The 22,442-nt window shown below is 58.1% G+C and overlaps 2 protein-coding genes across 2 annotated transcripts in view; both read left to right on the forward strand.

Moving 5' to 3' along the window:
• The first annotated feature begins 230 nt into the window (after positions 1–230).
• Positions 231–2,064, forward strand: CUNH16orf91 (chromosome unknown C16orf91 homolog). The gene is made up of 2 exons (XM_032425750.1): positions 231–302; positions 379–2,064. Exons 1-2 carry the CDS (start codon positions 271–273, stop codon positions 743–745), a joined length of 399 nt encoding a protein of 132 aa, XP_032281641.1. The 5' UTR covers positions 231–270; the 3' UTR covers positions 746–2,064.
• Positions 2,065–3,683: 1,619 nt separating this feature from the next.
• UNKL (unk like zinc finger) overlaps positions 3,684–22,442 on the forward strand; it is a 34,325-nt gene continuing 15,566 nt past the window's right edge. Inside the window, exons 1-8 of the mRNA XM_032425710.1 lie at positions 3,684–3,765; positions 4,787–4,996; positions 12,310–12,486; positions 12,829–12,962; positions 14,997–15,132; positions 15,864–15,981; positions 17,998–18,082; positions 18,476–18,567. Coding sequence (XP_032281601.1) covers positions 3,689–3,765; positions 4,787–4,996; positions 12,310–12,486; positions 12,829–12,962; positions 14,997–15,132; positions 15,864–15,981; positions 17,998–18,082; positions 18,476–18,567 — 1,029 coding nt within the window. The 5' untranslated portion in view covers positions 3,684–3,688. The remainder of the gene's footprint in view (positions 3,766–4,786; positions 4,997–12,309; positions 12,487–12,828; positions 12,963–14,996; positions 15,133–15,863; positions 15,982–17,997; positions 18,083–18,475; positions 18,568–22,442) is intronic.

Consider the following 22,442-nt stretch of genomic DNA (forward strand, 5'->3'; position numbering starts at 1 on the left):
GCCGGGCCCTGCACCCAGGTTCCTCACGGCTCCTTCCTCTTCGGGCTGGGAGCGAACTACACTTCCCGGCATGCTCTGGCGGTCTGCCGAGGGTGGCTGGCTGCGACGGAAGAGACCGCCTGAGAGTGCGCGTCATTTCCGTCGCGCGAGTGGACCCACGTTCTGTAGTCGTGAACGGAGGCCTCGAGCGGCGTCCGGCTTCCGGTTTCGCGCATCGGAAGTGACGTAAACAGGCCGCGCCCCGGCGCCGAGTGTGGAGTCCTAGTCGCGATGTGCGGCGTCTTGTGTGTGCAGGCCGCCGGGTGAGCTGTGCGGCTTCTTGGAGGGGCCGAGGGCGGGAGCCACTGGCGGGCGCGCTCACGGCTGTCTCTCTTCCAGGGCCGTCCGGGCGCTTAGGTTCGTGCGCTGGGCTTCCCGAAACCAGCCGCCGCTCGGTGGCCGGGCTCAGGCCCCGCCCGCGGCCGAGGAAGAGGACCACCCTCACCGTCCCATTCACTTCTCCTCTAGCAGAGCCCATCCGTCCCGCTGGACGGTGCAACATTCCCTGGGAAAGGAGCAGCAACGGCCCTGGTGGAGGGTGTTGCCCTTCAGCCTCTCCCTCACGGTTCTGGTCGTCTGGTGCTTCTTTAGGCAGGAGACCGGCGCGGACGGGTGGTTGAAACAGGTGTTGGGAGAAGAGGAGGCGGAGCCGGGCGATGGTTTGCAGGAGGCTGGAGCTCCGGCTTCCCACCAGGCGAGAACTTAGCAGGCTGCTCGCGGAGGCTAACGGCGAGGGTACAGGCAGCCGCCCTGACGCTTTTGCCATCGCGTTTGGCCGTTTCTGCCGTGGTTATACGCGTCCCCGGAGTGAAGGACTCGGCGCACCTGGCCACGCTGACCCGCGTTGAAGGCAGAGCAGAACGTCGTCACGTCGGAACCGGCTCTTTTCCGAACACTTGATGCCCAACGAATACGTCCAAAAGACATTTCATTTTCAGATCCCCAGAAAAGGTTTTCGGTTGCATTGTGTGCTGTTGAATTTCTGGTGTGTCTTTCGACAACGTGATCATGTTTCCAAAGCAATTCTGGTGACACTTGTTTGCAGGTCATTTGCTTTCTGAGACAGAATAACTGGCAGAAAAGTTAAACTTTGATTTGCAATGTACTGTAGTGCGTAGAAATTGATGTTAGTTTTACAAACTGGCAATACATTTTAATTTGGTAACATGGAATTAAGCCAATCTCTTCCCCTTTTTTGCATTTCATTAAAAAAAAAGGGGGGGGGAGACTTTTAGTCCTTTCCAGTTCCTTTGTTTTTCTGTTTTTTCCAGAATAGGAACTGAGGAAAGAAATCTAAATGTAAATTGTGGAATTTACAAAGGATACCAGAAATAACTTTCTCAGCTCTACAAATTTTTATTTTTAGCAAGGTGACAATTTTCTGAACAGAATAAGACTGATAAGTTTTGTTTTTTTTTTTTTGACAAATTGCAGGCAATATTTTTGGGTATATAAATGATATGCTTTTCAAGTACCACTTAGTAAGAAACTGCTTAATTCTGAATTAAATATAAGATGCACAAAACGAGGGTTTTTATTTACTTATGCTTCTAGTGGAAGGTTTTATCTTGGCATGTCTGTGGTGCCAAAGTTACCTGGAGGTTTCTTTCATTCAGGTGTTGGAAGGCTGCTGGTTACCTGCCAGCATACTGGCTTCCGGAAGGGTCTCTATGCTGGAGTACTCTCAGTGTCCGGCCCACCTGGGTAAATTAGGCTCGTTACAGAAGTGGAACCGATACAAGTATGTTCATTATTTAAACACAGGTCGAGGTTTGGAAAGACTGACCTAATTGTATCTCAGGCTGCATTGTTATCCCAGTGGGAACAAAGAAGTAAGCCGTCCTTTCCCTAACCTGGCATGGTGGTTGTCTGTTTAATTGTGAACTATTTTGTTTGAGCAAGTCATTTAAACCTGAACCCTTACTTTTCTCTCACTAGTTCCTGCAGGGGAAAAAAACGTCAGACCTAATGAAAAGAATTTTTTTTGTTTTGTTTTGTTTTAAGATTTTATTTATTTATTCATGAGAGGCAGAGAAAGAGAGAAAGTGGGAGAGGCAGAGGGAGAAGCAGGCTCCCCGTTGAGCAGGGAGCCCGATGCTGGGCTCGATCCCAGGACCCTGGGATTACGACCTGAGCCAAAGGCAGACGCTTAACCAGCTGAGCCACCCAGGCGCCCCAAGAATTTTTGTTTTAATTAAAATTAATTCTCATGTGACAAAAGCAATGTGATTTATCTGGAAAAGTTAGATACTGTAATAAGCAAAAGGAAGAGAATCAGAAACACTAAAAATCCCACCACCTAGAGCTAACCACTGTGAAAACTTTGTTGTTTACCTTTCCAGATTGTTTTGTGTGTATATAAATACACAGCTTCTCAAAACACAAGGGTGGGTAGTACTGTTTTTGATGATACATCGTGTACCACATGGGAACAAATCCTGAGTATCTCCAGGGCAGCTGCCAGCGAGGGGTGTTCTGGTTCCAGACTTCACACCCCAGACACGGGTGGGCCTTGTCATGAGCAAACGGAAGACCAAGGCCAGCTGGCGACAGTGTGAGTAGGCCCTCCCTGACCTGGGCTTTTCAAAGGCATGGGGGCAGAGCAGGTGGACAGGTAAACTGTTACGTAAAGCCTTTTATTATTTAACTGTTTTTGTCCTTGCCCAGCCACACTTCTTCAAGGGCTTGTCTTGCTGCAGGTCACCAGCGTTGCGGGTTTCTGTTCAGAAAACGTTTGCCCACTCCGTGGGCTCTGCCTTATTTTAAATTCGCTTCTTAAGAAAATTTTTAATTACCAGCCAGGTTGAACATTTTAAAAAATGTCTCATGCCACATACTTACAAAACAGTGTGCTCTGGGCTTAGGTTCTCCCTCCTGAAGTGCACACCCTCCTTCCTCCGGGGTCACCTGGGCAGGACCCTGCTGCTGCTGCTTGCTTCCTGGAGTGCCCACCCCCCGTGCGTCCCCACGCACCCTGCTGGTGACGGGAAGGGCGTGTGACTCCCCCTTGATTGTGAGCTTTTTGGATTCTTTTTTAAAATCAGCGTTCTTGATACATAATTCACATGCTATTCAATTCACCCACTTAAAGTATATAATGAAAAAAAATGTTTCATATATTCACTTGGGGCAGCTATGACCACAATCTAATTTGGGGACCTGTTCTTAAAAGAAAGCTGGGTAGCCATAAGCAGTGGCGCATGGCCCCCCACATCTCCCGCACCCACCCCTAAGCAACTGCGTCCATTCCTTGCAGCTCCGCACCCAGCCCGGGCGTTAGAGTCGATGAATGAGTGGAGTGCTAGTATGAGCAGCCAGCCCGCTGTCTCCACGCGGGGGACCTGCTCCGGGTCGCGCAGGGCGCTGAGGGGTGGGCCGGGGTTCGCTTGAGCGCCGGCTGGGATGAACGTGGACGAGGGGAGCCCGCGTTGGCGGGGGCGGCGCGCTCAGGGCGTGTCCCTGCCAAGCCGGACGCTGGGCTCGGTCGCCAGGCGGGTCTGGGGTCCGCCGGGCGCCGGCGGGGGCGGGGCGGGGCGGGGCGGGGGCGGGGCCGGCGGGCGGGCGCGCGGGGGGCTCGGCGCGGGGGGAGATCCGGAGGGGCGGGGGCGGGCCCGCCTGGCGCATGCGCGCTGCATTGTTTTGACTGAAAATGCCGTCGGTTTCGAAAGCGGCGGCGGCGGCGCTGAGCGGGTCCCCCCCGCAGACGGAGAAGCCGACCCACTACAGGTCAGTGGCCGGGCCGGTCGCGACGGGGACGGGAGCGGGGCGGGGGGCGGCCCCGTGCGCCTCCCGGCTCGCGCCCCGCGCCCCTGGGCCTGGGTGCCGCCGCCGGTGCGGCCTGGGGCCCCGCGCCGCCCCCCGCCCCGCGCCCGGGCTCCGGGCGGGTTGACCGCCGTCCAACGCGGGCTGCCGCCGCCTGAGGTGGAAAGGCGGCACCCAGGGTCTAGTGCGGCACCTGGGGGCGGGGGCTGAGGAGCGCGGCAGGAGGCGGGGGTCCACGCGCCTCCGGTGGGGGGTCGGGGGTTTGCGGAGAATGTGCCTGGGATCAGGGAGCGGGCGGCCATCTGCACCCGCGGTGCCTCCGCCTGGGATCAGGGATGGCGCCAGAGCTTGGGGATAGGGGCGTGCCTGGGGTCGCTGTGTCGCTCCTGAAGTTGGGGGTCGCGTCAGTGGCCGAGATGGGGGCTGCTGCGGACCGGGCCCAGGGAATCGCATCCGGGCTGGGGGGGGGGCGGCCGTCTGCACTTGGAGTGGGTGGTCGCGCTCGGGGTCGGGCGTCGAACCTCGGGTAGGGGATGGACCGCCGCGCCTGGGCTCGGAGGGAGGGCGGCCATCTGGACTCGGGCTGCCTCTGCCCTGGGTCGGTACGCGCCTCGGGTCGCTGCGTCGCGCCTGAACTTGGAGGTCACGTCAGTGGCCGGGATGGGGTGTGCTGCGGACGAGGTCCGGAATCGTGCCCCGGCTGGGGGTGGGGTGGGGCGGCCGTCTGGACTCGGAGTGCGGGGGGGTCGCACCTCGGGTCGGGGATGGTTGCCTGCGCTTGGGGTCGGGGACTGTGCCTGGGATCCGAGGGAGCTCTGGGGATGGGGGGCGGCCGTTTGGGGTCATCTGCCCTTCAGAGTGGGGGCTGCTCCTGAGTTTGGGGCACCCTGGCTTGCGGGGTCCGGTCCCCGCCCACGAGTCCCCGAGGCCGCCCGCCGGCGGCGGTGGCGGCGGAAGCGACCCGCAACGCTGTTTGTCTTTTTAGGTATCTAAAGGAGTTTAGGACAGAGCAGTGCGCCCTGTTTGTGCAGCACAAGTGCGCCCAGCACAGGCCATTTACCTGTTTCCATTGGCATTTCCTAAATCAGCGTCGGCGCAGACCGCTCCGCAGGCGGGACGGCACCTTCAACTACAGTCCGGACGTGTACTGCTCCAAGTACGACGAGGCCAGCGGCGTGTGCCCCGACGGCGACGAGTGAGTGTGTGTCGGGGCCGGGCGGCCGCCTGCAGAGCGGGTCCTGTCTTCCCTCGGAAGCCTTCCCGCGGCCGCCGGTGGAGGGCAGGCTTTTCTCTGCCTTGAGGGCTGTGTGTCTCAGGGACGCCCCGTGCATGGTGCAAACCCACTGGCCTGCCCACGTTGGACCCAGTTCCCCGCCTTCTCTGCATTAGAACCAACCCTCATAAGGTGCACCTGTTAGGTGTAGGGCCACTCTAGCTGTGGGTCAGAGAGTGTGCTAGAATGCTTGCTCACACTGTGTAACTTATATCTGGAACGTTTCCTTTCTTGTGGCTTACTTATATGACTTTTTAAAAAAAATTGATAGGAAAGTTATCTTATTTGTAGACTGCCTTTTCCGTAGCACTTTTAAAGTTTAAGAAACTAAAGTTTTGTTTTGGTTGGCTTTTTTCTTACAAGTTTCTTCATGGTGTTATGAACAGATGTATTTATTTAGCAATATGTAGACTGGGAAACAGGCAAGCGCAGAGTGTGTGTTCACAGAGTGGGCAGAAATTCGTAGCCGGAGGTTTTGCACTTTTCTCCTGGACCCTTTGAGGCAGGAGGAGGGCTGATCCATCTCTGCCTGGAAGTGGGGTAGCCTCCCTGAGCTCCAGGCCCTCCGAAAACCGCTGCTTGCTCCCCTTCTGTTCAGATCCAGCGCTGATTTGAGGGAGGTCCTTCAGGCTCCATTCCCTGATCCTTTGAAAGGAGCTGGGTCTCCAGGAATGCTCCCTTTGGAAGACCCCATTCACTCTGCTGCACGGAGAGTGGCGTGATGTCTGCTGTCCTTCATTTTCTAAAGATGCTCAGGCCAGGGAGTAAACTTTTCATCCATGCGTTATCATAAACTTCATACACTTACACACTTACTGAAAGTGTAGCTGAACACCAGATAGTTAAATAGGATTGTTGTTAAGGCAGCTTGAAGCCTGCTGAAGAAATGTGCCCAGCTCCTCCTCTTTTAAGATGGAGTTATGCTCCTGTAAAGTTTTTTTTTTTTTTAAGATTGGGGGAGGGGCAGAGGGAGAGGGAGAAGCAGGCTCCACACTGAGCAGGAAGCCCTATGAGGGGCTCGATCCCAGGACCCTGGGACCACGACCTGAGCCAAAGGCAGACGCCTAACGACTGAGCCACCCAGGTGTCCCTATTTAATTGCTTTTTGAGCTGATGTTTTCTGTAAGCAGGTGTTCAGAAGGGATGTGTTTACTAGCTGAGGCCTGGCATCAGGTCCCCCGTTTTCTTTGGCCACGTCAGTCACCCCCCTGGGCCTTGGGTCCTGAGTTACCCGGAGTGGGGGGAGCACTGCTGCTTGACCCTGGTGCAGGGATCCAGTAACCTGGCATGTTTGACTCCGTCCTAGAGCCCAGTCAGTACAAAGGACCAACTGACAGTATTCACTAATGATTTTTTTTTTTTTTAGATTTTATTTATTTATTTGACAGAGAGAGATATAGCAAGAGCAGGAACACAAGCAGGGGGAGTGGGAGAGGGAGAAGCAGGCCTCCCGCGGAGCAGGGAGCCCGATGTAGGGCTCGATCCCAGGACCCTGGGACCATGACCCGAGCCGAAGGCAGACGCTTAACGACTGAGCCACCCAGGCGCCCTGACTAATGCTCTTAATGCATGTGGACAAAGCCTGTTTGCACAGCTGTTTGGGGTTCTGGAGTCTGCATGTCCTGGTATTGACTCAGCCCCTTTGCTGGGCGTTAGGGTGGCAACCAGTTCTTGCAGGATGAAGCATCGGCACTGGACACCTACCTGCACGTGGTCATTTCAGCTGGGCTCAGTAGTAATTAAATAGCACGCAGTTATTGATTACAGGAATATTAATGTGTAATCTAAATGACATAGAGGTCATCATTGAGAACCAGGATGAGTGGGAGTGAGCTGCCTGTTGGCCCTTTCCTGTTGCGGCCGCATCCTGTGAGCCTGCATACAGTGAGAAAGTCACATGTCTGAGTAAAGATTTGTCCCTTGTGTTGAGCCCTTTAGGAAGTGTTTGGTGGGGCAGATGTCTCCCCTGGGGATCTCTCCTTAGTCCTCCTCCACTCCATGGGAGAGGGGTTTTCTCATCCCCAAGTGGAATGGCCCAGAGTTTGTCCCATGGGACTACATAGTCTGGTTTATGCTGCATCGTCATGGAATTTGTAAGTAGATAGTTCCTTTCAGAGCAAGGACAGAACCTGCCTTTTATTTCAGTTCTTGGGTTCTTGAGAGTTCTGGTTGGGGCATATGTACTACCAATCTGTTATTTAAAAGCATGAACACTATGAGAGAGCAAAAACCCTTCAGGCCTTGTCGGGTGACACAAGCATCCAGCATTGTTTTTGGCGCTGGCTGAGGGCGCCTTGTGGCTGAGCTGTGGGGCAGGACAGGACGGGGGAACCCTGGAGGGATGGCACCCCTGCTGTCACGGCCCTTCCTAGGCTGGCGGTCACCTTCTCCCCTCGTTGTCACCCCTCCTCCTGTGGCCCCCCTCCCCCACCCTTTTTCCTTGGCGGGTGGTCACCCTTTCCCTCTCACCATCACCCCTTCCCTCCGGGCCCCCCTCGCCCCCCGTGGTGCTCCCTGTGTCACCTCTGGGTAGACCTCCCGCTGTCATCTCCCCCTCCCCAGGGGCACCTCTGCTATGACCCCCTTTTCTCGGCGGGCGGACTCCCCTTTGGCGGGGGAGGTCAGTCTGCGCTGGCCGCCCGCGGTCCTTGCTCTCTGGGGGCGGTCCGCTCTGGCGGACACGCCCCTTCCCCGGAGCCGGCCGCGATTGGCCGTGCGGGTCACGTGCTCCCGCTCCGCCCCGCGGCCACGAGCCTCCCCGCGGCGCGGCAGGGACGCCGGGGTCGGCTTCGCGGGGTGCGTATTTGGAAGTCCACGGAGAGGGCGGGCGGTGCAGGACGCCGGTTACGAACCTAGGGTCTGGCCCAGCTCCACCAGGTCGGTGTTCCCACTTGTGAGGATCCATCTCAGGTACTTCTTAGGCTGGGCTTCAGGCTGGGCTTCAAGGAAAGCGACTTCTGTCCGGAGGGTTTTCGTGGTCCGGCCCCATCCCGAAAGCTGGTCTGAGAGAGGCTTTGGGTGTGGACAGCCCCAGGCCCCCCGCGGGCCCTGCTCCACCCCCGCTGCCCCGCACTCGCCAGACCGCCGACCCGCAGGGCTGGTGTGAGTGTTCGCACCTGGAACCCGCGTGTGGTTGGCCCCTCCCGCTGCCCGAGAGCACGGCGCGCTCCTGGGGATGATCAGGTGCCTTCGCAGAGGCGGGCTTCCAGGGGTCTGCGGGGCTTCTCCTGGAGAACATTTTCATTGGGAAAACAATCAAGCAGCCCCCAACTATGTCAAGTACAAAGTAACCAGTCTCCTCTGCTGATCTGCCTCCTGCCCTGGCGAGTGGTCCTCCCTACCCCATTACAGATTTTCTCACTGAAGAAGAGAGAGACCCGACCCGTTCCTGTGGCCTTATATCTTCAGGGCTCCCGTGGCAGGCCAGGCTCTTTCCCCCACAGCCCCCTCCCCACTGCCCTTGGAGTCTGTGGGGACACAGGCCCTGGGCCAGGTGGCCTGTTGGTGTGTGATTCCATGGGCTTTCCCCTGACCGTCCTGGTGTGCCGCTGGGAGCTTGCTGGCCCAGAGCGGCTGTCCTCAGCGTCTGCTGCACCACACCTGTCTTCTCTCTGGTCTTTCTGCGCGAAGACCCGAGTGTTTGGGCCCTCAGCTTTGGGTGAATTTCTCTGCAGGGTAGCTGTAAGCTTGCTCCAAGCTGGTCTCACCAGGGAACTCTGCTTGGGCATTTGGGGTGGGGTGAAAGCCAAAGGCAGGTCCTGAACATTAGAGCCAAACAGCCTGTAGTCAGGGGGCTACTTACGGTCTGGAAGACACAGGCTTTTAGGGGACACATTAGCCAGCTTGAGCGGATTACATCAGGTGACTGGGTTGGCTTGGGAGAGCCCCGAAGAGCGAAGTTGCAAGGATGGAGGAGGCGACCAGGAGGAGGCCCCTGGCACAGGGAGGTCCCACACAGGCGGGCGGAGCCTTCTGTCTTCCAGATGGGGTGTCAGCTTTGCAGGCGCAGAGGGAGGAGTGACACCTGTTGCTGGTACTGATGGTCCCTGTTGGGGCTAATGAGGGGTCACTGTCCTGGCTCCGAGGTCCAGAGACTGGCGGTGCAGAGTTGAGGGGATGGACGTGGTCAACAGGGGTTAGCTGGCAGCCCCCCTCCCCTAGCGTCCAAGAGGAGGGGCGCATGTGCGATGACACTCGAGCTTCTCCCCGGAAGCCCCACCTGCCCATCCCCCACCTCCCTGCCCCCACTTGTCTGCGGCCCACGGGTCCTCCTTTTGTTCATGTTTGTTGTCATCCGTGTTCCGTGGCTGCATCCAGTTACTCGGCTTGTTCATCTTGCGCCTCAGTTATTTGTGTGCTATGTTCAGGTCTCCCCCCCATGTCTGAGCCCCCTGGGTGTGGGCAAGGAGTCAGGTTGCACTTGAGCATCCCCTAAAGCACAGCAGCATCGACGTCACCTGGGGTCGTCCTGCAGGTGGGATCTGAGGCTCCCACCTGGACGGCAGCATCACCTCTGGGACTGGCCAGCCCCTCCGGGGCTTCTGACACACACCCTAGTGTGCTCCTGGCCGGTGCTGGTGCACAGTGGGGATGGGCTTGGTGGGCCACCTCTGTCCCCTTTGCAGATCCATCTTGGTGAGGGCTGCCAGAGGGAGGGGTTAACTTCAGGCTCTCCTGGAGAGGTAGGGGCAGTCTTGAGCCCCCGGTCTGTTCCTCCTGCTCCCCCCTTCCTGGCTCCCAGGTTCTAGCGTGATGCTGCATCATGCCCGTGATGGAACCCTGGTTGAATTGCATTGTTTGGTCACTAATCGTGGCAGATGGCTTGAGAACCAAAGGGCTCACCTGAATTTGGTGCTCGGCAGAACCTAGTCACACCTGGGTACATCGTGGGTGCGGCGGGCTCCTGCGAGGAAGAATCTGCATGCAGTGTTGGGCTGAACCCTGGCTCTTTCCTGCCCCAGGGAGAGTTCTGGCTTTCCCGCTGTGTTCTGTCTGAGGCCTCCCCTCCCCTCTCAGACCTTCCAAAGGTGGAGCCGTTTTCCTTCATTAAGAGCCCTCCAGTGTCTTGAGGTCATGCCCAGAGTAAAATAATAGTGCCTGCTCGGTGCTTGGTGCTCTGTGCTCAGTGGTTGTGCTTGGTACTCGTTGCTCGTGGTTGGTGCTCGGTGGTCGGTGCTCGGTGGTCGTGCTTGGTGCTTGGTGCTAAGTGCTCCATGCTCAGTGGTTGTGTTCGGTACTCATTGCTCATGGTCAGTGCTCCGTGGCTGGTGCTCCGTGGCCGGTGCTCCATGCACGGTGCTTGGTGGTCATGCTCGGTGCTCAGTGGTCGTGCTCGGTGCTCCATGCTCAGTGCTCAGGGCCGGGCAGGGGGACTGGGCTGGGCTCTGGTTGCCTTGGCAACAGCACCAGAGAGGAAACCAGAGGGTGCTTAGCACTCCCCCGAGGGGCCGCTAGGAAGCGAGCGAGGGCCGAGACGTGACATTGAGACATCGGGATGGGAGGTCAGGCGGGCACCTCCAGGGAGCACGGTTGGTGCCCTTTGCGAATGGTGTTCGGTCACGTGAAAAGCAGGGGCGGGGCCCCGTGTTCTCCCCCAGGCTGTCCGGCGTGGCTGAGCTCTCCGTGACAGCCTCGGCCACCTGGCTGCCCAAAACTGAGTCACAGACCAGCGCTGGGACGTGGCGGTGTTGAGATGTGAAAACGCTGCACGAGCGCACTTTTCTGTAGGAATAGATCAAATCTCTCTCCTTTCCCTTTTCTCTGGTCCCAGTGGGCTTTGTCGATGATTAGGGTTACACACGTATGACGTGAAATGTGCCATTTTAACGGTGTCTCTTAGTGCAGGGTAGTGGCGGTGACGACTTTCACCGTGTTGTGCACCCATCCCCACTGTCTGCTTCCAGATTCTTTCCAGCTTTGCACATAGGAGATGTGCCCATTCTGCACTCAGTCCTCGGGGGTCCCCGAGCTGCTCGTGCCCACGCTATCCCCTGTTGCTCTTTGACTTCCTAGGACTGCCTGGAGCCTTCATCCTTTCGTGTCCGGCTTCTGTCACTGAGCAGAATGTCCTCGAGGTGTATGTGTTGTAAAACACGTCAGAATGTTTTTCCTTTCTAAGGCTGAGTAACGTCCTGTTGTCTGGATGGGCCCCCCTTTGCTTCCCCGCTCATTAGTTGATGGGCATCAGGGTTGTTTGAGGCCGAGGCTGTCGTGGATCCTGTGCTTCCGGCGTTTCTGGGTGCACCTCGGGAGCAGAACTGCCCGGCCCGCCCGCTGGCTTCTCCTTCGGTGGTTGCTTGGTTGGTTCCAAAGGACCCAGCCTCGTGGGCATGGCGTCCTGTCTGTCTCCTCGTGCTGTGCACACCCCAGGTGCCCCAAAAGGTCTGGGGTGCTCTCTGCCAAGGCTGAGTCTGCATGTCCTTATCGTGGGAGATAGCAGTTGAGAGTGAGCAGCCCCCGAGTCGTTCTCTCTGGGTCTCGTCCGTGCTCCATGTGGGGAACCTCATAGGGCAGTGAGGTGGGACTGGGCCTTACCCGAGCCTCACGTGGTGCTCCCCGGCCGTTGCTGGAGGGGACAGGCAGTGACAGGCTCCCACCTCACTCCTTCTGTGGCTCGGGGACATGGCTGGCTCAGACTCCTTTTCCTCGCTCTTCTCTGTGGCTCTTGTCTAGAGGGACTGATCGACCTCGAGGTGGGCTCGGGGACCGTCTCCACGTGTGCTAGCCACCCCCCTGCAGCGTGAGCCCTTCACTGCCTGGGGAGCCGCGTGGACTCCCCCAGGAGTGAGTGGCTTGGCACCTGCACGTGATCCTGCCCATCCCCCTGCATCTGCTTCTCTCTTGTCCCACCGCCGTCCCCCTCTAGCCAGGTGTAGGCCCCTCCTTCCCTCGAGGGGTCCCCAGAAGTCCCTGGGTGGGATGGGAGTGACCACCAACCCCTCATCTGATAACGCTTGTCAGGAACAGTGAGGGCACAGCTGTATCGAAGGGGGGAGCCTCATTTGTCCATATTCACAACATGATGCAGGGTGATTTTCAGGGAAATCCGGTATTGTATTTTCTACCACATGTATTGAGGGATTTGTGGGGGTCTGAGTGCCCTGGGGACAGGTGCTCTGCCAGGGGTGGCAGTCCCATGGTGAGAGCAGGTGTTTGTGGGGTGGGGCAGGTTGATGCTGAGGGTGCCCCCAGCCCCAAGGCCTCAGATGGCCTGTGTTGGCCCCTCTGCTTCCCAGGTGTCCGTACCTGCACCGGACGACCGGGGACACTGAGCGCAAGTACCACCTGCGTTACTACAAGACGGGCACGTGCATCCACGAGACGGATGCCCGGGGCCACTGCGTGAAGAACGGGCTGCACTGCGCCTTTGCTCACGGCCCGCTGGACCTGCGGCCACCCGTGTGCGACATCAGGTGCGTGGGGGTGTCCGCGCTCCCTTCCCGGGGCTGTGGGCGCTGCCGGCCACAGCAGCGCTCTCTCCCGGCCTTGACTTCATTCCTGATGAGATGGTTTCCTTCCTGACGCGTGTGGCCGTGGGAGCTCGCGGGGCTGAGCTCGAGGGAGGCGTCCAGATGCTCGCTAAACACACAACTCGGTTCTGACGGTGTTGGATTTAGGGTTGTGCCCGAGGCCTTCCCGTCCGGAACCTTCTAGGTAGCTGCACAGAGTGACAGAAGCAAACGATTGTCTCCCCTTCCCGAAGGGCTGAGGCAGACACGCGGCAGAGCAGTGACCACCGTGTGGTTTGATTGTAGGGAGCTCCAGGCCCAGGAAGCGTTGCAGAACGGCCAGCTCTGCGGTGCGGATGGCATCCCTGACCTGCAGCCCGGGGTCTTGGCCAGCCAGGCCATGATTGAGAAGATCCTGGGTGAGGACCCCCGGTGGCAAGGTAACCCCGAGGCCGCCACGGAGGGGGGCAGGGGGCATTCGTCTCTGTCTGCAAAATGACCACACAGTGGACCTCACCCCCTTCATTCAGAGACCAGATGGGGAAACTGAGTCTCCAGTTGCGTACATTACCCCCAGTCCCTCAGGTAGCGGCCGCCAAGTGGGATCTGAACCCACACGTCTGGTCCCCAAGGCTGCTCTGACCTTTACTGCGGCGTCTCCTTGGTGAGGTCAGCCGCCGGCTGCCACCAGGGAGGGGATTGCGTCGCGGGCACAGCTCCTTCCTGGGCTTCCTGTCCCAGAGCTGGGCTGAGGTGGGGTTTGGCTTTTTCATTAGTAGATTTTATTTTGGGGCCTCTCTAGATTTACAGAAAAGTTGCAGGTAGGACCGAGTTCCCACGTTCCCCCCCCTTCCGTGTTAGAAACACCTGCACTGACCTGATACATTTGTTACAGTCAAGGAACCAAGATGGATACTTTATCACTAAGTACTGAGCACAGTTTCCCTCAGGGCTCCTGGTGGCCTGGGGGTGGGGGATGGGCTTGGACAAGTCAGTCCTGTGTCTGCCCTACAGGGTCCTACAGGCTGGCACCACTGCCCCAGCCCCTGGCGACCCCTGGCCCTTTATGCCATCGTTCTGTTCCATGGCTTTGCCTTTTCCAGAATGTCATGTAGTTGGAATCATCTGGGATGTAGATTTTCAGATGGGCTTCTTTCCTCTGGAGCCACATCATCCTGGCTCGCTAGCGCATGTCTTCTCCCCACTTCTAGCCCACTGTTGGGATAGACCACCGTTCCTGTGTCCGTTGCCTCCTGAAGGACTTTGGGGTCATAGGCTGTGTTTTGGTTGCCTTCTGCCGTGAGCGTGGGATGTGTGTGCTTCTTCTGGTGTGCGTTTGCACGCCTGGGTGTGTGCAGACCACGTCCTCACCGCCCCAGGAGCTGGGACAACGCTCGCAGGCGACTTTCTGGACGCCTGGCCTTCACGTTTACTTTGCAGCTTTGAAGGCATCGAGGAGCCTATGTCTCCTGGTTGCTGTGAACAGCTCATTTCTGCCTGTTTCGTGGCACTCGGCAGGACCTTGTGTCTACCGGGCAAGCAGTCAATACTTGGGAATCAATATTCTATAATTTTCTTAAAGTCGGCCTTTTTGTTCTTCAAACTCCTTTTGTTCTCTCCACACCCTCCTGTGTGGTTTACCTTTCTTGTCTTTTGATGACGTATTTGACATTGAATTTGGTGCGGCTGGACTTGGAGACGTTTCTTAAGGGCCAGGTGGCGTGGTTCCGGGCTCTTGGGCTGGGCTGTCCCTCCCACTGCTGCTTTCTGTCCCTCGCATGGAGCTCAGTGCTGTCCGTTATTAACCAGCCCAAGAATGGTATAATTTTTAGGAATATCCTCTCATTAGTTCCTGCTTTTAAATGACCCCAGTGGTTTTTTGGCTTGTTTTTGCTTTGAGATGAAATTCAAAGAGCATGAAATTAATCATTAAAAAAATAGACCTATTTTGGGGGCAGTTTTAGGTTCCACTATGGGAAAGTACGGAGGGTTCCCACCTACCCTGTGACTCCACGTGCTCTCCTTCCCCACCGCTGTGGGACATGTGTCCACACCTGCGAGCCGACAAGGACTACGTGCCCTTATCATCCAACGTCCATCGTTTACATCAGGATTAACGTGTCTGTTTCAGGGGTTTTCAGTATGTTTGGGGTCGTGCAGCCCTGTTGGGAGCTAGTTTGAGACTCTGTCTGGCCCCCACGGTCAGCCCCACCCTCTCCCCCACTGCACCCTTGTCCTTCCTGTCTGCGGATCTGCCGCACACACCTTTCCTGTGGTGGAATCACACGGTCGCTAGACTCCTGTGTCTGGCCTGTCCCTGATCAGCAGGTTCTCGAGTTCATCTGGTTTGTAGCGGGTGTGCATGGCTGTGGGGCAGACACACTGTGTTCATCCGTCTACGGATACTGGGGATACTTCTTCCCCTGGCCGTGTGAGCACGTGTACACGTTCCCACGTGGACCCCTGTTTTTCAGACACTAACTTCGTGCTGGGCAGCTACAAGACGGAGCAGTGCCCGAAGCCCCCGCGCCTGTGTCGCCAGGGCTACGCGTGTCCGCACTACCACAACAGCCGGGACCGACGGCGAAACCCCAGGAGGTTCCAGTACAGGTGAGCCCCTGGGGCGCGGGGCCCGTCCCAGCCTGAGCCCTGCCATCTTCTTGCATGGATTCGATGCTGCCTCATGTGCCCGAGAGTGCCCGCGCTCATGGCGAGCTGGTCCGTGACAGCCAGGGTCCTCTCTCTCTGTCGTTTCGGGGCTGAGGGGCAGGGAGCCGCACATTCGTAGCCTCCAGGTGTTATTCACCGGAGGTAAGCTGGAGAAGATAAAACGAATTTACCGTGTATTGAAGGGATAGCAAATGTGCTAAATAATAGTAAAATCTTACTTCTTTCTGCTGTTAATTTTTTCCGTAAATCCAAAGAAATGAGAATAACGTTGCCAGTAAGTCCCAGAAGAATGAGGATTTGGGTTGGGTTTTCAGACTGTGGGATCAAACATCTCAGATTCGAGGGAGCGCGCAGCGCACGAGGCTGGGCCCGGCCTCCCGTCTCCCCGGCTGCTTCCCTGACATGCTCCTCACGTCAGCATGGGGCTCTGACTCAGCCTCACTTTATGTTTTGTGGAAAATAAAAACAGGCCTCCTGAGTCCTGTCTGGGTTTAGGTGGCGCTCAGCCTGCTTTTGCGTGTCCTGGTAAGGAAAGAGGCGTGCGTCTGGGGCCGCGCGCACCATCCTGCATGCGAGGGGAGCCCCGTGACAGCTGGACGGATGGGCAGCCCCAGGTGTGCAGGAAGGATGCCTGCTCTTGTGTCCCTGGTGACCCCGCCCCGTCCCCCCAGGTCCACCCCGTGTCCCAGCGTGAAGCACGGTGACGAGTGGGGCGAGCCCGCGAGGTGTGACAGCGGGGACAGCTGTCAGTACTGCCATTCTCGCGCGGAGCAGCAGTTCCACCCCGAGGTAGGAGCCCGTCTGCCACGGGAGCCACAGCCCTGCTCCCAGCCTGTGCGAGTGCGGCACTCCTGTGTCTGGGGTCCCCGGGGACCACCCTCAGGTCCTGTGACTTGCTAGAAGGACCCACAGAGCTCAGCAGTGCTGTGGTGTCCACAGTTAGAGTGGTAACTGACGGGATGCAGGCCGAAATCCGCTGAGGGCGGGGTCCTGAGTAGGGCAGGGTCCCTGGGAGACAGGCACCGACGCCCAGCTCTGTCCTCCAGTGGGTCATGTGGACAGCGCCCACTTCTTCCGGCAGTGATGTGTCACCAACCAGGGAAGACCCCCTGGCCCTTAGTGTCTAGGATTTTTATCAGGGGTCACGTGGACGTGGCTGATCTCGGTTTCCAGCCCTCCAGAGGCTGAGCTGACACTGCATGGCCCAGAGCCACCACCATAAATCACGTTGTTACCATCTGGTGTGGCCCACAACCAGGTAAACGGAGACACTTCCCAGGCAGGATGTTCCAGGGGCTCAGAGGTCACCCCCCCAGGAGCCGGTGAAGGCCAGTCCTTTCTTTGGAACTTACGGGGTGTGGTCAGCTGAAGCTGAGCTAAGCAGTGCAAACTTGGATTTGTGTTAAAAACAAACCAGCAGGGGCGCCTGGGTGACTTGGTCAGCTGAGTGTCCAGCTCTTGATTTCGGCTCAGCTTATGATCTCAGGGTTGTGAGATCAAACCCTGTAATTGGGGGTCCGCACTTAGCAGGGAGTCTGCTTGAGATCCTCTCTACCTCTTCCCCTGCTTGCGTGCTTGCTCTCTGTCTCTCAAATAAATAAATAAATAAATCTTTAAAAAACAAACAAAACCGGGCGCCTGGGTGGCTCAGTCAGTTAAGCATCTGCCTTTGGCTCAGGTTATGATCCCGGGGTCCTGGAATCAAGCCCCACATCGGGCTCCCTGCTCAGTGGGGAGTCTGCTTCTCCCTCTGCCCCAGTCCCCTGCTTGTGCTCTCTGTCTGTCAAGTAAATAATTTTTTAAAAAACAAGCAGAATGCCAGCAAATCAGCCCCTTTCAGGGGGCGGGACAATGTGGGGACCAGGGCATGTGGGGGGTGGAGGCCCAGGGCCAGGCTTCCCGCCAGGAGGACAGGCAGAGAGGGTGGGGTGTGCCGATCCCTGTGAACCAAACTCGCTTGCAGGAGGGGGGCTGTGTGGGGAGAGCAGGGGGCAGGGGTGGAGCAGTCAAGTTGGAGAGCAGGAAATGGGGACCTGTCAGTGCCCAGGCCAGGTGATAGGCCTGGGCGGAGGGTTGCCCTGTGGCCTGTGCTGGCCCATCAGGAGCGGGACTCATCTTGTTCTGGTGGAGGGCTGCTCCTGGCCCAGGGTCCTTGAAGCCCCAGGGAAGGAGGGCGAAGAGCCCAGGGGAGTGGCATTTGTGGGGGAAGGGAGGCGGGAGGCCGGGGAAGCCTTCCTGAGGGTGTCGATTGGGATCTGGCAGGGGTGCGGAGGGGCCTGGGGTCTGTCCCTCGAGGGTCCTGGTGAGCTGGTGGCCAGAACCAAGTGTCGTTGGCACCATGAGAGTATTTTTGACCCAAGTGTAGTGGGTTAGGGCTGGCCATGGAGCTCATGCATGTACTCGTATCAGGGGCATTGCTTGAGTGCCTGCTGTATACCAAGCCCTGAATTGGGTGCCTCTTCAGGAAACGCCAAGTGGTCAGTTGACTCCGTGTGATTTCAAGGACAGTCTGACCTGCTCTGTGGAAGGCAGGGGATCGTGGACCACGGCATGTGAGGCACAGGCCACGTGCCCACCCCCTTCTCAGGAAACCCCGCTGAGATTTGGAGCAGGGCCCTCTGCGCTGTGATGCAGCAGCTCCTGGCTTCCTGCGGAAACCTGTTCCCAGCCGCCGAGCGGGGAGCCCGACCCTCAGGTCATGACCTGAGCCGAAACCCAGAGCCGAAGCTTCACTGACGAGCTACCCAGGTGCCCGTGTTTCATATTTAAACTGTATCGATTTTATTGTTTTACTTTGTTTCTTAGATCTACAAATCCACCAAGTGCAACGACATGCGCCAAACCGGTTACTGCCCGCGGGGTCCCTTCTGCGCCTTCGCACACGTGGACAGTGAGTGCCCGATGCCTGCCACTCGTCTGCAGCAGGAGGGGGGCTGGTAGCCCCTGGCATGCCTTCTGGGCACGTCGGGCCAGCCCCCCGCCCTGGTCAGAGGCTGCCCTGCGCTGCGGGGCCCAGGCTTCTGGCTCAGTGATGACAGTCGCAAACTCCAGCTTCCCCTTCTGCTTTTCATTTTAACGGGGAGGTTGGCTAGTCTTGTTGAAATTTCCTGTCTTTGTCGTGGCACTGCCGCCGCCCCCATCCCCCCTCCCGTCACTTGGGAAGACTGTTGTCGCCAGGCCTCCCTCCCTCCCTTGCGTGGGGGCTCCTGGGACCGGGTCACCCTGCACACAGCTGTTTCCAGCCCGCGGTCGTTCAAAGCCCTCTGCCTCCCTTTCTTGACAGAGAGCCTCGGGATGGCCAATGGCTGGGGCTGCCGAGACCTGGCCCCTGCCCCCACCAGCAGCTCCGTGGCCAGCAGCGGCCAGCCTGCACACGTAAGTGGACAGCACCTGAGGCATGAGCGCCTAGGGACACGAACAGAAGTGGTCTGCCTGTGGGGTCGGCGGCTCCTTCTAGAAGTCCGTGAGAGCCTGGCGGGCTTCTGGCCTGGGCGGGCTGACCCAGCCTCTCCAGACACACACGCTTCGGCCACGCAGGACAGCGGTGTCGGGCTGAGCGTCAAGAAGGGGCCCCGAGTCTGGGTGGGGCTCCTCCTGGGTAGACAGCCGTGGCGGGAGGGGCGGTGTCCTGGCAGGGCTGGTCCCTCAATAGCGGCCAGGAGGGCGGCCCCCGGCGCTGCAGGTTTGCTTCAGGCACGGAGAGATCTGGGGTGCTCGCATCAGGGCCCTCGTGTCTGAGCGGGAGGAGGCTCCGCCCTGGCGCCCGCCCGTCCCGCGGGCTGTGCAGTAGGCTCCTTCCGTCTGCTCCCGCTGGATGCTTGCAAGAGGGCGAGAGCCACCCCTGCGGCAGGACGGAGGCGGCTCAGTGTTCGGGTGGCCGGGAAAGTGCCCACATAGGAGGAAATGGGAAGCACAGGGCATTTCCCCACCCACCTTTCCACTTGGTGCTTTTTTAAAAAAAAAAAAAAAAAGAGGAACACAGGAAAGGTGAGAAAAACTGGGTGGAATTTACTTGCAAGGAGCCCGGCCGGTGAGACGCCCGGTCGCGGTCCATTCTGCGCCTCCCTGTGTCCTGTGCCGGAGGTGGCCTGGCCGTGGTTGCGCTCCACGTGGGTCCGCACACAGTGGCCTCTGCATGTGTGTCTGAGCCCGGAGCCCAGAATGGTCATGTGCTTGCTGTGTCCCCGCGGTCCTGGCTCCGAAGCACCGGGGTATCCAGCGTGATCCCTGCTCGCGTCCCCGTGCCCACAGCACACAGGTTTCCCTCACTGTGCAGCCCTGGTGGGGCCCAGTCCCTGTGCCGCTGACCCCCCCTTCACTCCCAGCCAAGTGTCCCCTGGCGGACCAAGCGGGGGATTGTTCCGGACCACCAGCCGGCCCGTAGCCTAGCCAGCGCTGGGCATGGCAGGAAGCCCTCCCTCTCTCCTCTTGGTGGCTCCCAGGGGCCGTGGCAGTCGTGTGCTTAGGTGGTGGTCAGAGGGCCACTGGCTTGGCCTCCCTGAGGGCCTGGGCTGAATGGAGCCGGTTCGGGGGGTTGTACCCGGGAAGGCAACACGCAGGATGGAAGCCCCGGGCCCCTTGGGGGACGGTGCCGGAACAGCGTGCCCATGCCTGCACATGGGGTCTGGTGAGGGCGTCTTTTATGTTGTTGTTTTTTTTTAATTATTTTGCAATTTAAGAAGTTGGCCTGCTAGGGTGCAGAGTGGGGGCCGGGGCTGTGGGCGAGCTCCTGGGGGGATGGACGTGTGAACTGTGCGGAGCTGATGGTCACACAACCTCGTGACCTTGCTGAGTGCCACGGAGCCCTTCACTTCGGAAAGCTTACGCTCCTGTGAGTTCATCTCCACTAGAATAAAAGGCCAGCAGGCCAGCGCTCTCTTGTGGGCCAGCTCTGATCTCTGGGGCCCCGCGTGTACCGTGTTGGTGGCGGCTCAGGGGCACAGCCAGCCCGGCAGCTGCCCCCCTGAGCTCTCCTGCTGCAGCGGCCCCTCTGGGAGGGCCAGGCGGGGGGGCGGCGGTGTCACCGGCCACCCCAGGGCACCAGGTCTGGAGAAGGAGATCACACCGCGGGGGAGCTGTGTGGGGAGGGCTCAGTCTCCCCCTCGCTCCAAGTCTCGTCGTTTGTAAGGATCGACGTCAAACCCCAGATCTTGACTTGTGCACAGCACTCGTCCCCCGCTACTTCCTTTGCACCGTGAACAGAGTAAGTGGAGGTTCGGCACAAAACCACGAGCCTCTAGTGCATCCTCAGACTCACTCCTGCCGCACTGACCGTATCCGTGCATCGGGCACGCCTGGGGAGAAGCACCTGGGGTCTCATTGTGTGTAGACGTGGTCCTGGGTTTGAGGACTCTGTCTGGGGTTGGACTCCCTTGTTTTTGAGCAGGGGAGGGAAGGAGCATCTCCACGGCACGCTCCCTGCTTTGGGGCCTGAGTGTGGGCCGCGGGCCGGCTCTGTCTGCCCAGAACACACCGTGTGCTGATGTTCCTCAACAGGATCAGGCTATGAAATCCTAGAAAACATGTATGTTGTTCCTGACACAGCTCTTAGAACCCTTATAATTTCCTGGGTGATAAAAACATCTTTTGTTTTGAGGAGGTGACTCTGGGTGGGTTTCTCATAGCTCCTGGACGGGGGCCGGGCGCCGGGAAGGCCAAGCCACGGTTAGAAGCTTGGAACTCTCTGTGCCACCCCACATGTTCCAGGGGGCAGGAAGGGGCCAGAGATGGAGTTAATGGGATGAACCCCATGGAAATCCCCAAAGTACAGGTTGGTAGCATCTCTGTGCTGGGAAGGTGGCACCTGCCTGAGCTCAGGACTCTCCTGGACCTCACCTGATTTGTCTCTGGCTGTCTGTGTTCTTTGCCCTATCGTCTGTTATGTAATAAATCGGTAAATGTAAGTAAGTGCTTTCCGAAGCCCTGTGAGCTGTTCTAGAAGGCGGCTGGGGCTGAGGAGAGTTGTGGGCATCCTGATCCAGAGTGGTCAGTCACAAGGACAGGTGATGGGGCCGACCCCAGGCAGAGGGTGTCGGAACTGGACTGGCATCGGGACAGCTGACACCGGGGGTCAGAGTGCAGTGTGGAGTGTCCAGGCCCCCGCAGCGGCGAGGAGCCTGGACGAAGGGGCGAGGTCCCCCGCAGGGAGCCCTGTATTCTAAAAGCAAGCAGAATGGTTTCAGGATAACCTTGCTTTCCTCACAGTATCGTTTAGCCTGGAAGCATATGATACTCAGGTCTTTGGTCAGTGACTTCGGAGGCCCTCACCCCACTCTGCGGGTGGGAGGTCACTTCTGGATGAGAGAGATGCAAGGGACCCAGAAATACCAGGATGACCTCCGGGTTGAGCCCGTGCCCAAGTGTCCTGTAGAAGGAAGGGGCCCAGTCAGTGCTTGCCTGGACACCTTCCCCTCCTCTGCCCCTGGTGATCACTCTGGATTCTTTTGCAAATCCAGAAACCAAAAAAGAAAGGAAGAAAGGCCAGGATGACCTGAGCCACCACTACGAGTTCACATACTGTAAAATGAGTCATAAAAATTAGGATACTCCTTAGATCTGAAAGACATCTTGGTCTGCAGTTTTTGTGTTTATGTTGACCTGGGGGAGTACTGGTCCTGAGCTCTGAGCAAAGCCTTCATTGGGCACAGTGTTCCTGGCAGGTGGCTTGTCAGAATCAGGATTTGTATATGTGTAGGGGAGAAAAAAACATTTTCCACTACTCTCTTAGGTTCAGCACTGGGGCCCTTGCAGATTAAACTGACAAAAGATAAACAGGAGGAAAGGGTTATTACTTACCCGTTTGTGAGGCTTCATAGAGAAGCAATTGGACCTGGCAGCTTAATACCCTTTTAACAAAGAGCAGTAAATCGTGCAGAAGTGGCAAGATGAAAGAAAAGGGGTTTCTGTTTCCAGGGTGGTAAACTGGGACGGTAAACGTATGAGGTAAAGTAAGGTGAGGTCAGGGTTACTTAGTGAGGTCTGTCCCGCGGACACAGTGCTGGCGAGGGAGTGCTCCCAGGTATGGGGGAGGGGAGGGCGTGCCTTCACAAAGGAAGCTTACCCCCCCTCCCCCACCCGGCGTTCAGCACTTTTCGACGGAATAACCCTTTGCTTCAGGCTTGGGGGGCGGTGGGCACAGCGCAGAGCTCCCACCCTCCCTCACGCGGCCCAGAGGTCAGAGGTCAGCGAGCAGGTGTGAGAGACAGAGTCAGACCTGACGGAGGGTAGTGACTTGAACACCTTTGCTGTTT

Source organism: Phoca vitulina, unplaced genomic scaffold, assembly GCF_004348235.1.
Source record: "Phoca vitulina isolate PV1807 unplaced genomic scaffold, GSC_HSeal_1.0 scaffold33, whole genome shotgun sequence".
Taxonomy (NCBI): domain Eukaryota; kingdom Metazoa; phylum Chordata; class Mammalia; order Carnivora; family Phocidae; genus Phoca; species Phoca vitulina.

Coding starts and splice junctions, on each gene's coding strand:
- CUNH16orf91 (XM_032425750.1), top strand. CDS start 271: ATGTGCGGCGTCTTGTGTGTGCAGGCCGCCGG. Junction 303..378: donor TTGTGTGTGCAGGCCGCCGG/GTGAGCTGTGCG, acceptor TCTCTCTTCCAG/GGCCGTCCGGGCGCTTAGGT.